General features: G+C 42.5%; 1 protein-coding gene across 1 annotated transcript in view; it reads left to right on the top strand.

The window, feature by feature from the left end:
* The first annotated feature begins 250 nt into the window (after window positions 1–250).
* The window catches only part of LOC124260484 (histone H4 transcription factor-like), a 93,573-nt gene continuing 79,044 nt past the window's right edge, over window positions 251–14,779 (top strand). Inside the window, exons 1-5 of the mRNA XM_046694816.1 lie at window positions 251–319; window positions 6,613–6,801; window positions 9,970–10,196; window positions 13,344–13,449; window positions 14,348–14,500. Of these exons, the coding sequence (XP_046550772.1) occupies window positions 6,630–6,801; window positions 9,970–10,196; window positions 13,344–13,449; window positions 14,348–14,500 (658 nt within the window). The 5' untranslated portion in view covers window positions 251–319; window positions 6,613–6,629. The remainder of the gene's footprint in view (window positions 320–6,612; window positions 6,802–9,969; window positions 10,197–13,343; window positions 13,450–14,347; window positions 14,501–14,779) is intronic.

Consider the following 14,779-nt stretch of genomic DNA (forward strand, 5'->3'; position numbering starts at 1 on the left):
CTCCTTTGAAATCGTCATCACCCCAGTTAGGATTTGTCGTCCTATGTAGTTATAATATCTTTGTTAGTTATATAATATTTTTTGGCTGCTGTTTGTTGGTTTCGCGTCCATATCTTATGCGTGTATAGTTCTGAGTCACTGGCTGTATCATTTTGGATATCGACACATAGAGTGTAAACAAAAGCACGTGTTGATAGTACCGGATGAGGAAGTCAGCTGGCGGAAGTTGGTTTTTCAACGTCCTTGACCTCGTCACTGTTGAGAACGATTGAAAACGCGGGAGAAACTTCTTCGCTTTGTGAAATTTCTATCGTTAATTGTGAGTACATACACATTCACTGTACGGATATGTCATAGAACGAAGCATATGTGTTTTATAATTCGGGAGAGGTGAGCCAGATAACACACTTTTGTGTCAAAACCGGGAAGTTCTTGTGCCATCGTCAGCAGTTAATTCCTGTTGGTGGGAGACGTCAAACGGCCGTGTGACTGTTGAGCAGTTTGTTTGTGAATATTTACGTCCCTATCTTCAACTAAATGAACAATGTCGACCAGAAAACACCGTAGACAATATAGGAATTGTCATATCCATTACATATCATCAGTCTGTCGTGAATTCATGGCGAAATTTGACCATGATCAATATTCACATGATACACAAGTAATTTACAACAGCTCACCTGAATTGAAAGCCAGATATATACTATCTGAAAAAGGAAATTGCTCAAGTAAACTTTGTTTCAATTTGTATTCCCAATTTTTCTCATAAATAATGAAGGTTCATGGACAACATTGTTTATGAGAAGATGGGAACCAGAACAAGTATGTTTTGTAAATTACAAGCTTTGGCTGTTGACAACTTATTGTATGGACCCACACAATTCACGACTGTACTATTAGTTTAATTTACTTTAACCCAGACTGTAGATGATTTGAGAAGACACCAAAGATAACTGTCGCTAGACAACAGTTTATTTCAAACCCGATTTGTTTATTAATCATTGGGTTTATACAAGTATGTTTCTGATGATAGTGTTTACCCTTGATTCTAGCACGACATGGTGTGATACTCGATTCTGATTGGCTGAGAGTTCGTCAAAACTGTACTTAAATGGCAGTTTAAGACCGCTAATGAAAGTGACTGATTCACCGCATATGAATACAACGAACTCGTTGACCCCATTGTTTGTAAACAAACATGTCAGACATCGGCAATTTCTACCTTGGCAGCATCTTTGGTGTTTTTGAAGTAAAAAGCGAATGGTTTGAAGAAGAATTTCTTGACCCTAATCCCAGTGAAGAAACTATGAAGCTGGAAAATCCGTCAGCAGCGGAAAAGCGGCAGTATATTCAAACCGGGTCTAGATATGGCGGGCATGACGTCGACAACACACGCCGGCCCACACGTCCTAACCTGACCTCTTCCGTCCCGGCCATAATGCCCAGTCCTTCCACTTCCACTGTCCATGTATCCCACATAAAACATGGCATGTCAGGTCTTTTCCAAATTGGGAATAGTAGGGTGGTTATCAACAATTATTTCCGTGAATGAAGTTAGTGGCGACTAAACTTAGCGAGTTCACGGCTTGAATTGGGGCGAGTCGATTGTCATACAGTAGGAAAGATCAATAAGACCGCTAAATGTCTAATTTAAAACCTCACGCTAACACGTTCGGTTTTTAAATTACAGTTAGCGGTCTTAAATCAACGATAAAGGACCGCAAAATTGAAAACCGAGTAGCTTTATCTTCTAAATGACAGATGTGTTGTTCAACACAGACATTGTATATACTCGGAGGATGGCCTGTTTTCAAGATAATAATGTGTTTTAAAACTTAGTGAGGCATTTTTCCGTTGTTCATGTCATTAATGAGAAATGACAAAGGTTTCTTTGGCATTCAAAAAGCCATATTAGAAGTATGTTATTGACAATAACTAAACGCTAAATCTGAGGTAAGTGATTACAGTGTCCTTTGCAGCAACAGCATACAACATCACAATCAATATACATTATTCATGGCCCCTGTCTAAAGCTGACCCAAAATTATGTTTGGCATTCACCTAAATCATGCCCAGATAAGCTTTATGTTTGGGTAAAATATCCATACTAATGCACAATAACAAAATAAATTTTCAGTTGCTTGCGTACAAAACCATAAAGGTATTGAATAACCCAAGTTTCTTCTCAATTTTAGTGAGAGAATCTTCCAGCTTGTCTCTATAACAGGTATATTTATCAATGTGTAAAGAATTGTTTTTACTGAATTCTTTGTACTTTGATTTAGGCTATAGATACCTACTTTTCTTTTGCAATTCCTACTTACTGTACAATGAGGGTCGGTTGTAAAGAGTTTGCTTGTGACGCCAAAGACCCATATTTTGATTCCCAACATGGGTACAAAGTAGGGATGCCACGATACATCGATGCATCGATACTTTTCTTAAGACGATACAATTATCGATACATTCAAAACTGTGTCTATATTTAGTTTTGAAAGTATCGGGTTTAAATATGTTTATGTATCATTTACATTTTGCAATTGTATCATGTTTTTTGATGTTATGAGATTTATAAATGATTATTTTTCATGCACAAAGATGGGAAATTAGAACTTTTTAATTTCTGAGAATCACAAATGTTGATCCTTTCATGGACAATTATACAAATGAAATATTAATGTTCAAAATGTAACTAAACTTACGCAATAATCCCGCAAAAATAGGTGTCATGATGCGAATCGAATTGTGACTTGGGTATCGTGATACGTATCGATCCATGAAACTTATGTATCGTGACATCCCTAGTACAATGTATGAAGCCCATTCCAGGTGTCCTCTAGGTTTGGGAATTGGTTGAAATCTCACAGTTGATATAACTGGTTCATTACCAACGAGCAATCATCGAAAAGAATTGGTTAGCATCATTTTTCAGATTTTCCTATTCAGGTTGTTATTGCAGATAAGTATAACATGGTTCTCTGTTGTTTTTTTGTTATATTTAGAAACTGCACAAATTGCATTTGCAAACTTCACATCCAATGTAAAATGATGCAACTTGCTATTTTAAAGTGATGACAAATATATCATGAACATAAACTTCCCGGAGTCTTCATGAAAGATTCAGTCATGACTTTTCAGTAAGTGAAGTGAGTTTTCTAAGACTAAAACACGTTTCAGGCCCTGACAACTTCTGAGATATGTTCCAGTGTCAAGTGTTTCAAACACTAAAACAGTAGTTCCAAAATCGTTTGTGTTTGATGATGAGAAAATGTGATCGATTGCTTGGTCGTTTTGAGTCACTTCGACCAATCTTTGAATTTTTTCAATTAGTTGGAACACCACTATTTCCTCCACCTTGATATTGCTGGAATATTACTGTAAGCAGGGTAAAACAATACCGATTCCCTCTTATGTTGAGTTATAAAGTTTCTAATTTGTTTTTGTTTGTATGTTTACGCCACACTTGCTGTATGACAGCGGTCTGTAAATAATCAGATCTGGACCAGACAACCCAGTGACTGATATATAGAGAATACTAAACGAGGTCTCATTACATACCTAATAATGTAAACGAAAGTGTCCTTCCTATGTAACCGGACGCCACGATGCATGTCAGTTGTCATTGCCTCGTGACAGCCTCCTACAGTAAACTACACCGTAGCACCCGCTTTCTTGGTTTGCAACCGCTTCACTCGGCTAACATCACTGGGTGGAAACATTGCGCTTATGTTTTTCGACGGATCTAATGTCTCAGTTCGACTCACAATTAAACAACGACACGGCAACGTTCGCAATGTTTACATTCCCACAATGCATCTAAGTTGTAGAATGAATGAATTCACGTGTTTGTTATGAATGAACAAGTAGTTCCGTCACAACGTGACCTAACTGAGAGGTCATCAGTTTTCCAATCAAATCGTTAGAATCTCAGGTCAAGTCGTTACGACACAGGTCAACGCGATACGACACTTGTGTGACGTACGAGATTAGTATGCAACTACCCATACGTTGACCACGTGGGTAATAAGAACATAGATCCTGCCCCACAACGAAGCATATGTGATACATGTGGTCTCACCTTAGGCAAGTGAGTTCGTTCAAACTTGCCTCTGTCCACCCAGCCGTGAACTGGGTACCTGGTATGATACGATGGTTGTCTGACTTTGAACCTTGTGCGCCTGACAGGCGACCAGTTGTATTCTCTACAGGAAGTGTTCTGTACTCGTTGACCAGGGGTAATATGTCAGCGCTTTGAGCAGGATAAATGCACAAAGTAAATGGACTATTATTATTATATTATTATTATTATTATGACGTGTCAATGAAGTCTGCAAGCCTGACTACCAGATCCCACAGTCACCTATTATGACTGACTGACTGAGTTTGGTTTTACGCCGCTTTTAGCAATATTCCAGCAACATCACGGCCGGGAACACCAGAAATGGGCTTCACACATTGTACCCATGTGGGGATTCGAACCCGGGTCTTCGGCGTGACGAGCCAACGCTTTAACCACTAGGCTACCCCACCGCCCCCACCTATTATGACATTGGTTGCTGATGACGGGTGTTGGGAACCGGAAATCAAATCCACTATCGATTATTGGAGGACTTGTGAACAATTAGGAGATAAACCTAGTGTGTTTGAAAATCAGAGACATGCTTTACTGAATTGATGGCGACTACATTTCAATTGGAACTGAACGCGTAGCGTGAGGTTTCAATTGAAATATTTAGTCGCCATCAATTCGGTAAAGCATGTCTCTGATTTTCAAACACACTAGGGTTATCTCCATTCTACCATGACCCATTTAAAATCGAACTTCTTCTCTCTGCGGAAGACACTGCGTAATCCGGCATGGGACGAGAGGCGAATTGAACTCATCTGTGAAGGGAGCGGTAGGTGTCGTTGGTATTTTTTTAACATTACAACATAACAATATTCTGTCCAAAGAAATCAAACTACTGTTTATTCAATGCAATTATGTAATACCCGAGATCTTGGGGTTTTTTTCATCCCAACTCCACACGAAACGTGAAACTGTACCCCCATGGCCACACTATAATGGAATCGTCTGACCTACTTATTTTCTTCGAAGTAGACAGTTACGCAACAGTTTGAAATGGCGGACGAGCCAGTGTTTACATTTTGCGAAAGGTTGAAATTTGAAGTGACAGTGGACAATACTTGACTGACTGTTGAATCTGAACCCTGCAGAATCGAAGAACAGATCCTTTCCTGATCAACCTACGACCTGTAACTCATCAAAGACTGTTGATTTTTATGACCGACCGATCATGATTTCACGTACTGCCTCCACCCCGGCATGCGACAAAAGAGTGACAATGCTGCTGCTTAGTGTACATGCGACTAACTTGTGATTCCTTGGAACTTTGTTTTCATCGTTTGGGACTGGACTGTGTCCAAGCGTTTTTCAAAGTAGATGAACATAACAGTGACAACCTTGCGGGGAAGCTGGTAGAGAGCAGAATTATTTTGTGAACGATGCAACGGGATATGATGGAGTATGACTATGAGTGGCATAAATGTGGTGTTTCGCCAGACTGTTAGATCTATCTTGCAAATTTCCCATTCTAAATGGAATTAACTATACCATTTACCAGGTAGGTAAATGTTTACTAATGTTTTGCTGCATATTTTGTATAGATAGGGATGAATTTTTACAAGGCTTTCTGATTTATATGTTAGATATTGTTTTGTTTATGTTTGGGGCTGTGTATTATGATAAGGTAATATGATAGTGAGGTTCCCTCATAATTGGGGGATCATATAATTGTATTTTTCGGGTTTAAATAAATGTTTTATCGGCATTTCCATCACGTCTGTTGTGTTGATATTAGTCATGTTGGTAGTCAAGCTGAAGTAGTGCGGCAGTGTTCTATACGTACGCAGTGAAGGGCAATGAAATCAAACGCATTTTTAATCCAAAAATTTCCAATTGCCTATGTGGAATAATCGAAAGTCAGCGTCAAAATCCATGGAGTTGTTGTTATGATCCGCCATCATTATGGTCAAACGGAAGTAGTTCTCACAATAAGATTTGTCTATGCGCGGTGAAGCGGCCTTACAATCAGATGAGCGTCAATTGATGCCATCTGATTTTTCTGAACAACCAGTCAGAATCTAGTATTTTCTTGATTCATGGTAGAATTATCGATTATAATCAAAATATATACATTTTTAATGTAATCACCAATTTTAAGGGTTTTTCCCCAGGTTATTTCTAATTAATGGGTTTTTTTAACTAATACTGTCATGCAATGAAATGCATGCATGCAAGTAATACACTGGAATTGTAATTAAACAATAAAAGTGGTTAAAATTTTACAATGCGCAGAGCCTTACGCTGTTGAGCGCATGTTTGTTCGTGAATATTCATCAAATTAAATGGTTAGTATACTTAATTCAAGGGTGTTATACAAAAACAACAAAATTCCGATTAATCAAAAATATTTTTTTACAATCGATAATCATTTTTAATCCTTCTTTCGATCAATTTTTGATGATTATTTTTTGATCATCGGAACACCACTACTGATGACAGGTTCCAACCTGGATTTTCACATTTCTAATTTGAGTAATTTCTTTCAGAGTGGTGAGTCGCTGTTATGGCTGACACCCAGAAGAAGAAAGCCAGTATCCGTGTGGACGTGGCAGACAGTGAGCTGGTGTACGACTGTGAGTGGGGTGATTGTGACGAGCAGTTCACGGACATCCCAGACTTCCTCCGTCACATCGGAATTCACATTTGGAACCTTGTTTCCACAGCAACGTCTGAAGGTGGGTCAGACTCCGCCCAAAACCTTTTGGTATACGGCATGACTTTGTTTCTTTTTATTGTAGTGTTGGGAATTGGATAAAATCTCATAATTGATGATTGGTTCAAGACAACCGATCAATCATCGGAAATAATTGGTCAGCATCATTTATCAATTTTTTCTGGGTATGTTTGTTACTGCACTAAAAAACAAAGAAAAAACATGTAGTTCTTATAAGTCTTTTTGCAAATTCCACAAAATGCATGTGCAAATTTAACATCTTTAAAGGAGGACTAGTATGTTAGGAACATAAATTTCCTGGAGTCTTAAGATAAATTCAATCCTGACTTGGAACGAGCTTGTAATGTTTATGAAATGTAACAGACAAAACCAACCTTGTGAAAAATATTGTTAATGCAAACAAGTGTTCCAGAATTGTCTGTGTTCGACTATGAGAAAACATGATCGATTGCTTGGTCGTTTAGTCATTGCGACCAATCTTCGATTATTTCAATTAATCGCACCACCACTATTTTATTGATTAGTATGTGGAATTAATATCAGCTGAGCTCACTTGTAGATTCAGCCATTGTACAAGCGATATCATACCCTAAACATAATGGGGCATGAAACTACAACTGGCAAAGTGTTGGCAACAAGGATCTTTAGAATAACTGTTGCTATAGTGACGAGGTGCAGTGATATTTAGAGATACAATTGCCACATTGATAAGTTCCTTGATATTTAGAATTACCGTTACGTCTGTAACTGATAGGAGGACTATTTACATGATTAAGAATTACTGTTGCCACATGACTGAGTGCAGTGACATTGACATATAATGACAGTTAGGGGTGAAACATTATACCGCAGTAGTTTGCCTTCGGTTCGATATACCGGTAATGCGCTAAAAAATCGTTATTTTCGTCATGTTTTTAACCTTTTAAAACCTTTTCTAAAAGTCTTGAAATCAAGGGGCGGTGGGGTAGCCTAGTGGTTAACGCGCTGGCTCGTCACGTCCAAGACCCGCGTTCGAATCCCCACATGGGTGCAATGTGTTATGCCCATTTCTGGTGTCCCCTGCCGTGATGTTGCTGCAATATTGCTAAAAGCGGTATAAAACCAACCTCAGTCAGTCTTGAAATCGAATCATTTTGTCAAAATCTGTGCATTTCTTTTCTTTTCTGCATTATGATCATATCTCATATACCGAACCGAAGGCCTTGTACCTCAATACGTACCGTACTGTGGTAAGAGCATACCATATCACCCCTATTAACAGTTACTCACAGCGACCAAATGCAGTGATAACTGAAAGTTCTGTCTAGCTGTCTTCGACCTTGGTCACTTGGAGATCCGTGGACATCAAAGACAGGCTTTCTCATAATTTCATTTTTCAGTGAAGACTTTGACAAATTGCCATTCAAAATGTCGCCAAATTTTGCAGGGATAAACTTGATAAAATCAAGTCAGTGGCATTCGCTGCTGCCAAAGTCAGTGTTCACTGAGGCTGCCATGAATCTACAAGGTTATGATACATATCACTAATATTAGGTAACAAATGGGAATATTGGGTAATGAATGCAATTGGTGTATTGTTCATTTCATTACTCATCTATTGAAGATATCACTGTTTAATAGTTTTACAATGTTATTGCACATTGTGTAATAACATCTCATGATGCCATAAGTATGACGTCAAAGTGGTTTACAGTTATGACGTCACAATGCTAATACCTCTGTCACAATAATATTAGACCTAGCTTGACTTGCGGAAAGCTGAGACTGAGAGTCATCACACTTGTTGAATTCTCAGGAAAGAAGTACTTTGCTCGATATTGTTTTGCTAATGTTGGGTGAGTAATAATTAAAATACTAAACAATGTCCCGTGTAATACCATATTTATGAAACTCATGAACCATTCATTCGTTTCATAAATATGGCTGACTGACTGAGTTTGGTTTTACGCCACTTTTAGCAATAATCCAGCAACAACCAGACTTGGGGACACCAGAAATGGGCTTCACACATTGTACCCATGTGGGGATTCGAACCCGGGTCTTCGGCGTGACGAGCCAACGCTTTAACCACTAGGCTACACCCCCCCCCCCATAAATATGGTATTACACAGGACATCGTTTAGTATTCTCTATATATCCAGTGAAACCATAACAGAACATATTATCTGACATGTTTTTGCCACGTTGTCTGTGTTACTTCATGGCAACAATGATCACATTACTGTCAAGTTAGACATGTTGACTATCATCCAGCTTCACATGGATATATTCAAATATGCATATTGTGTTTTGATAAATAACATCCAAACTCAAGCAGAAACACTCCTTTTCATGAATCTTCGATTTTAGTGATTGTTAATGATGAATTGAATTCCATCCTCGATAATCTCCGGGGAATACATTCCGATAATCTCCACTAGTACCCTGGATGCATCTAGTCCTTGGCCCGATAATTGTATTACCTCTCTTGGCTGGCTTTTTATCCAATCAGCTGTCTACGCTGGGAAGTTGAGCGTACCAATCACAAGGCTTTTATCATATCTTGCCTTGAAATTCGGAGTTTGTTGACTTTGTTTTCAATGTCGAAGTCGATTTTTATCTAATAGATTAAACTTTGCAAAACAATTGTTGCAAAGGTACCCTGAAAGAGGAAGAATGAGTTCTTGTATATATTTTTTGAACGTTTCAGACCTGTCAATTTGTCTGTCTGATTATTTCCCTAAATCTGAGTCGCATAGCGAGCAGTTAAGCATCGCGTCCAGGGGTGGAATGCTTTAAAATTGCTAGTGTACTCCGGTACAGTGGCACATGTGAAATCACTTGCCCTGATAACTTTGTCCTCTATACTGGCCGTTTTCTTTTTGATTTTTAAAAATAAGCAACATAATTAACATTGGAATGTCAACTAGACACCGGTACAGTGTGATATACAAATTTGCTTGCCCGACAGAAAAAACCACTGGACTCGGACGTCGGGCAATGGGTTATTTCGACCCCTGGCGTCTGATTCCGCCATCTTTGTTAACACTGGCAAGCTTGGTTTTAATGGCTTGTCAGATTAGCTACTGTGAGCAGGCGGAGCCAGCCAAGGGAGGTAATACAATTTATCAGTAGTAGATGGTTCCAGGGTACCAGTGGAGATTTCTGGAAGATTCTCTTGTTGTTTCAGAGAAAGGATTCTCCTGTGGTTGGCGTGACTGTGGGACTCAGATACTCGGTGACAAGCATGACTTCAACCGTCACGTGTATTTCCACGCCTTCCACGTGAAGCTGAAGTGTGTGGGAGCCGTGGTCATCAAGAAGACGAGATACCCAGTGTGCACCATCGACGGGCAGAGTCGGAACTGGATCCCAGAGCTGCCCGAGAGTCTACAGTGTGGCTGGACAGCATGTGGGGTACGGTAGCTTAGTCTCCATCGTTACAGTAGGTCAGGGTGTGGTTGGCTAGTCTACAGTGTGGCTGGACAGCATGTGGGGTACTGTAGCTTAGTCTCCATCGTTACAGTAGGTCAGGGTGTGGTTGGCTAGTCTACAGTGTGGCTGGACAGCATGTGGGGTACTGTAGCTTAGTCTCCGTCGTTACAGTAGGTCAGGGTGTGGTTGGCTAGTCTACAGTGTGGCTTAGTCTCCACCGTTACAGTAGGTCAGGGTGTGGTTGGCTAGTCTACAGTGTGGCTGGTCTCCACACAGTAGGTCAGGGTGTGGTTGGCTAGTCTACAGTGTGGCTTAGTCTCCGTCTCCATCGCTACAGTAGGTCAGGGTGTGGGCTGGCTAGTCTACAGTGTGGCTTAGTCTCCACCGTTACAGTAGGTCAGGGTGTGGTTGGCTAGTCTACAGTGTGGCTTAGTCTCCATCGTTACAGTAGGTCAGGGTGTGGTTGGCTAGTCTACAGTGTGGCTTAGTCAGCATGCTACAGTAGGTCAGGGTGTGGTTGGCTAGTCTACAGTGTTAGTCTCCAGCTACAGTAGGTCAGGGTGTGGTTGGCTAGTCTACAGTGTGGCTTAGTCTCCATCGTTACAGTAGGGTCAGGGTGTGGTTGGCTAGTCTACAGTGTGGCTTTAGTCTCCATCGTTACAGTAGGTCAGGGTGTGGTTGGCTAGTCTACAGTGTGCTTAGTCTCCAGTGTTACAGTAGGTCAGGGTGTGGTTGGCTAGTCTACAGTGTGGCTTAGTCTCCATCGTTACAGTAGGTCAGGGTGTGGTTGGCTAGTCTACAGTGTGGCTTAGTCTCCATCGTTACAGTAGGTCAGGGTGTGGTTGGCTAGTCTACAGTGTGGCTTAGTCTCCACAAGTTACAGTAGGTCAGGGTGTGGTTGGCTAGTCTACAGTGTGGCTTAGTCTCCATCGTTACAGTAGGTCAGGGTGTGGTTGGCTAGTCTACAGTGTGGCTTAGTCTCCGTCATTACAGTAGGTCAGGGTGTGGTTGGCTAGTCTACAGTGTGGCTTAGTCTCCATCGCACAGTAGGTCAGGGTGTGGTTGGCTAGTCTACAGTGTAGCTTAGTCTCCATCGTTACAGTAGGTCAGGGTGTGGTTGGCTAGTCTACAGTGTAGCTTAGTCTCCATCGTTACAGTAGGTCAGGGTGTGGTTGGCTAGTCTACAGTGTGGCTTAGTCTCCATCGCTACAGTAGGTCAGGGTGTGGTTGGCTAGTTGGTGTGGTCTACAGTGTGGCTTTAGTCTCAGTCGTTACAGTAGGTCAGGGTGTGGTTGGCTAGTCTACAGTGTGGCTTAGTCTCCAGTGTGCTTACAGTAGGTCAGGGTGTGGTTGGCTAGTCTACAGTGTGGCTTAGTCTCCATCATTACAGTAGGTCAGGGTGTGGTTGGCTAGTCTACAGTGTGGCTTAGTCTCCGTCATTACAGTAGGTCAGGGTGTGGTTGGCTAGTCTACAGTGTGGCTTAGTCTCCATCGTTACAGTAGGTCAGGGTGTGGTTGGCTAGTCTACAGTGTGGCTTAGTCTCCATCGTTACAGTAGGTCAGGGTGTGGTTGGCTAGTCTACAGTGTGGCTTAGTCTCCATCGTTACAGTAGGTCAGGGTGTGGTTGGCTAGTCTACAGTGTGGCTTAGTCTCCACCGCTTACAGTAGGTCAGGGTGTGGTTGGCTAGTCTACAGTGTGTGCTTAGTCTCCATCGTTACAGTAGGTCAGGGTGTGGTTGGCTAGTCTACAGTGTGGCTTAGTCTCCATCATTACAGTAGGTCAGGGTGTGGTTGGCTAGTCTACAGTGTGGTCTCCATTAGTCTCCATCGTTACAGTAGGTCAGGGTGTGGTTGGCTAGTCTACAGTGTGGCTTAGTCTCCATCAGTTACAGTAGGTCAGGGTGGTGTGGCTTGGCTAGTCTACAGTGTGGCTTAGTCTCCATCGCTACAGTAGGTCAGGGTGTGGTTGGCTAGTCTACAGTGTGGCTTAGTCTCCATCGTTACAGTAGGTCAGGGTGTGGTTGGCTAGTCTACAGTGTAGCTTAGTCTCCATCGTTACAGTAGGTCAGGGTGTGGTTGGCTAGTCTACAGTGTGGCTTAGTCTCCATCATTACAGTAGGTCAGGGTGTGGTTGGCTAGTCTACAGTGTGGCTTAGTCTCCGTCATTACAGTAGGTCAGGGTGTGGTTGGCTAGTCTACAGTGTGGCTTAGTCTCCATCGTTACAGTAGGTCAGGGTGTGGCTGGCTAGTCTACAGTGTGGCTTAGTCTCCGTCGTTACAGTAGGTCAGGGTGTGGTTGGCTAGTCTACAGTGTGGCTTAGTCTCCGTCGTTACAGTAGGTCAGGGTGTGGTTGGCTAGTCTACAGTGTGGCTTAGTCTCCATCGTTACAGTAGGTCAGGGTGTGGTTGGCTAGTCTACAGTGTGGCTTAGTCTCCGTCGTTACAGTAGGTCAGGGTGTGGTTGGCTAGTCTACAGTGTGGCTTAGTCTCCATCGTTACAGTAGGTCAGTAGGTCAGTCTACAGTGTGGTTGGCTAGTCTACAGTGTGGCTTAGCTTAGTCTCCATCGTTACAGTAGGTCAGGGTGTGGTTGGCTAGTCTACAGTGTGGCTTAGTCTCCATCGTTACAGTAGGTCAGGGTGTGGTTGGCTAGTCTACAGTGTGGCTTAGTCTCCATCATTACAGTAGGTCAGGGTGTGGTTGGCTAGTCTACAGTGTGGCTTAGTCTCCGTCGTTACAGTAGGTCAGGGTGTGGTTGGCTAGTCTACAGTGTGGCTTAGTCTCCGTCGTTACAGTAGGTCAGGGTGTGGTTGGCTAGTCTACAGTGTGGCTTAGTCTCCGTCGTTACAGTAGGTCAGGGTGTGGTTGGCTAGTCTACAGTGTGGCTGGACAGCATGTGGTCAGACTCACTGACTTGGTTGACCAGTCCCAATTCAGTAGATCTATGCTCATTATGGATTGTTTGGTCCAGACCTGATTGTTTACTGACCATCGCTATGTAGCAGCAAGATTGCTGAGTGCAGCCTTAACAACAAACACAGCAAATGTGTACTAGCGTGTTGCTGTGTCAGATCTTTGACATCACATTAACCCACTGACCTGTCAACAATGTTTTTTGTATATTTTCAGGCTGTGTGTGACAATCCTGTGATATTCTACAACCATGTGGCCAACCACTGCGAGGAATTCCCCAACGGCAACAACATCAAAGGAGGCTGTCAGTGTAGATGGACAGGTCCGTAGGAGGGCAGTGGAATGGGTGGATAGGTGGATGGAGGCATGGTGAATGGATAGATGGATGGATGTGTGGTTGGTTGGATGGAAGGATGGATAGGTGGGAGGGTGGATGGATGAGTGGTTGGTTGGATGGAAGGATGGATAGGTGGGAGGGTGGATGGATGGATGTGTGGTTGGTTGGATGGAAGGATGGATAGGGGAGGGTGGATGGATGGATGAGTGGTTGGTTGGATGGAAGGATGGATAGGTGGGAGGGTGGATGGATGGATGTGTGGTTGGTTGGATGGTAGGATGGATAAGTGGGAGGGTGGATGGATGGATGTGTGGTTGGTTGGATGGTAGGATGGATAAGTGGGAGGGTGGATGGATGGATGTGTGGTTGGTTGGATGGTAGGATGGATAGGTGGGAGGGTGGATGGATGGATGAGTGTGTGGTTTGATGGATGAATGGGCGGATGGATGAATGGTGTTAGAATGTGGTAGTGTTTAGATTGTTTTGTGCAAGTTGGTCCAGGGTGAGTGGATGGATGGAAGGGTGGGTGGGTGTTTGGATGGAAGAGCGAGTGGTTGGATGAATGCAAGGGTGGTGGATGGATGGTGTTAGAATGTGGTAGTGTTTAGATTTTTTTGTGCAAGTTGGTCCAGGGTGAGTGGATGGATGGAAGGGTGGTTGGGTGTTTCGATGGAAGAGCGAGTGGGTGGATGGATGGAAGTGTGATGGATGGATGGTGTTAGAATATGGTAGTGTTTACATTGTTTTGTGCAAGTGGGCCCGGTTGGAACCTGTGACTAGATTTTCATACAACTTACAGAAAGTTACACCTGGTACAATGTGAATCAGTATTTCCATTTCGAGCCCAGTTTGTCAGTTAGTGATAGATTCCCTTGCCTTCCAGACTGTGATACCCGTTTTAAGAGCAAGCACAAGCTTCGAGAACACCTACGCAGCCACACTCAGGAGAAAGTAGTTGCCTGTCCCACGTGCGGGGGCCTCTTCGCCAGTCGCACCAAATTCTTTGACCATCTTACAAGACAGAAGGAAACAGTCGGTGAGTCAGTTTGTCATGTGGAAATCTAGAACTGTTTCTTGTTTTGACACAACACATTTCAGGTTTCATTTTTCCCTTTGACATATATCACAGAACCCAAACTTACAGCTGGTTTCTGTTGATGTGGTTTCTGGTCCTGCACATAGAGCTCAGGTCACAAATCAGTTGAAGTTAAGCAACGTTGAGCATGGAGAGCTCTTCGATTGGTGACCGTGTTTGGGAGCTTGACTCCTGAGAGTTTCTTGAACTTAGTCCTGCCCCACAACTAAGCACATGTGA

The sequence above is a fragment of the Haliotis rubra genome, unplaced genomic scaffold (genome assembly GCF_003918875.1).
Source record: "Haliotis rubra isolate DU_JTF1 unplaced genomic scaffold, ASM391887v1 Scf765, whole genome shotgun sequence".
Lineage (NCBI taxonomy): Eukaryota > Metazoa > Mollusca > Gastropoda > Lepetellida > Haliotidae > Haliotis > Haliotis rubra.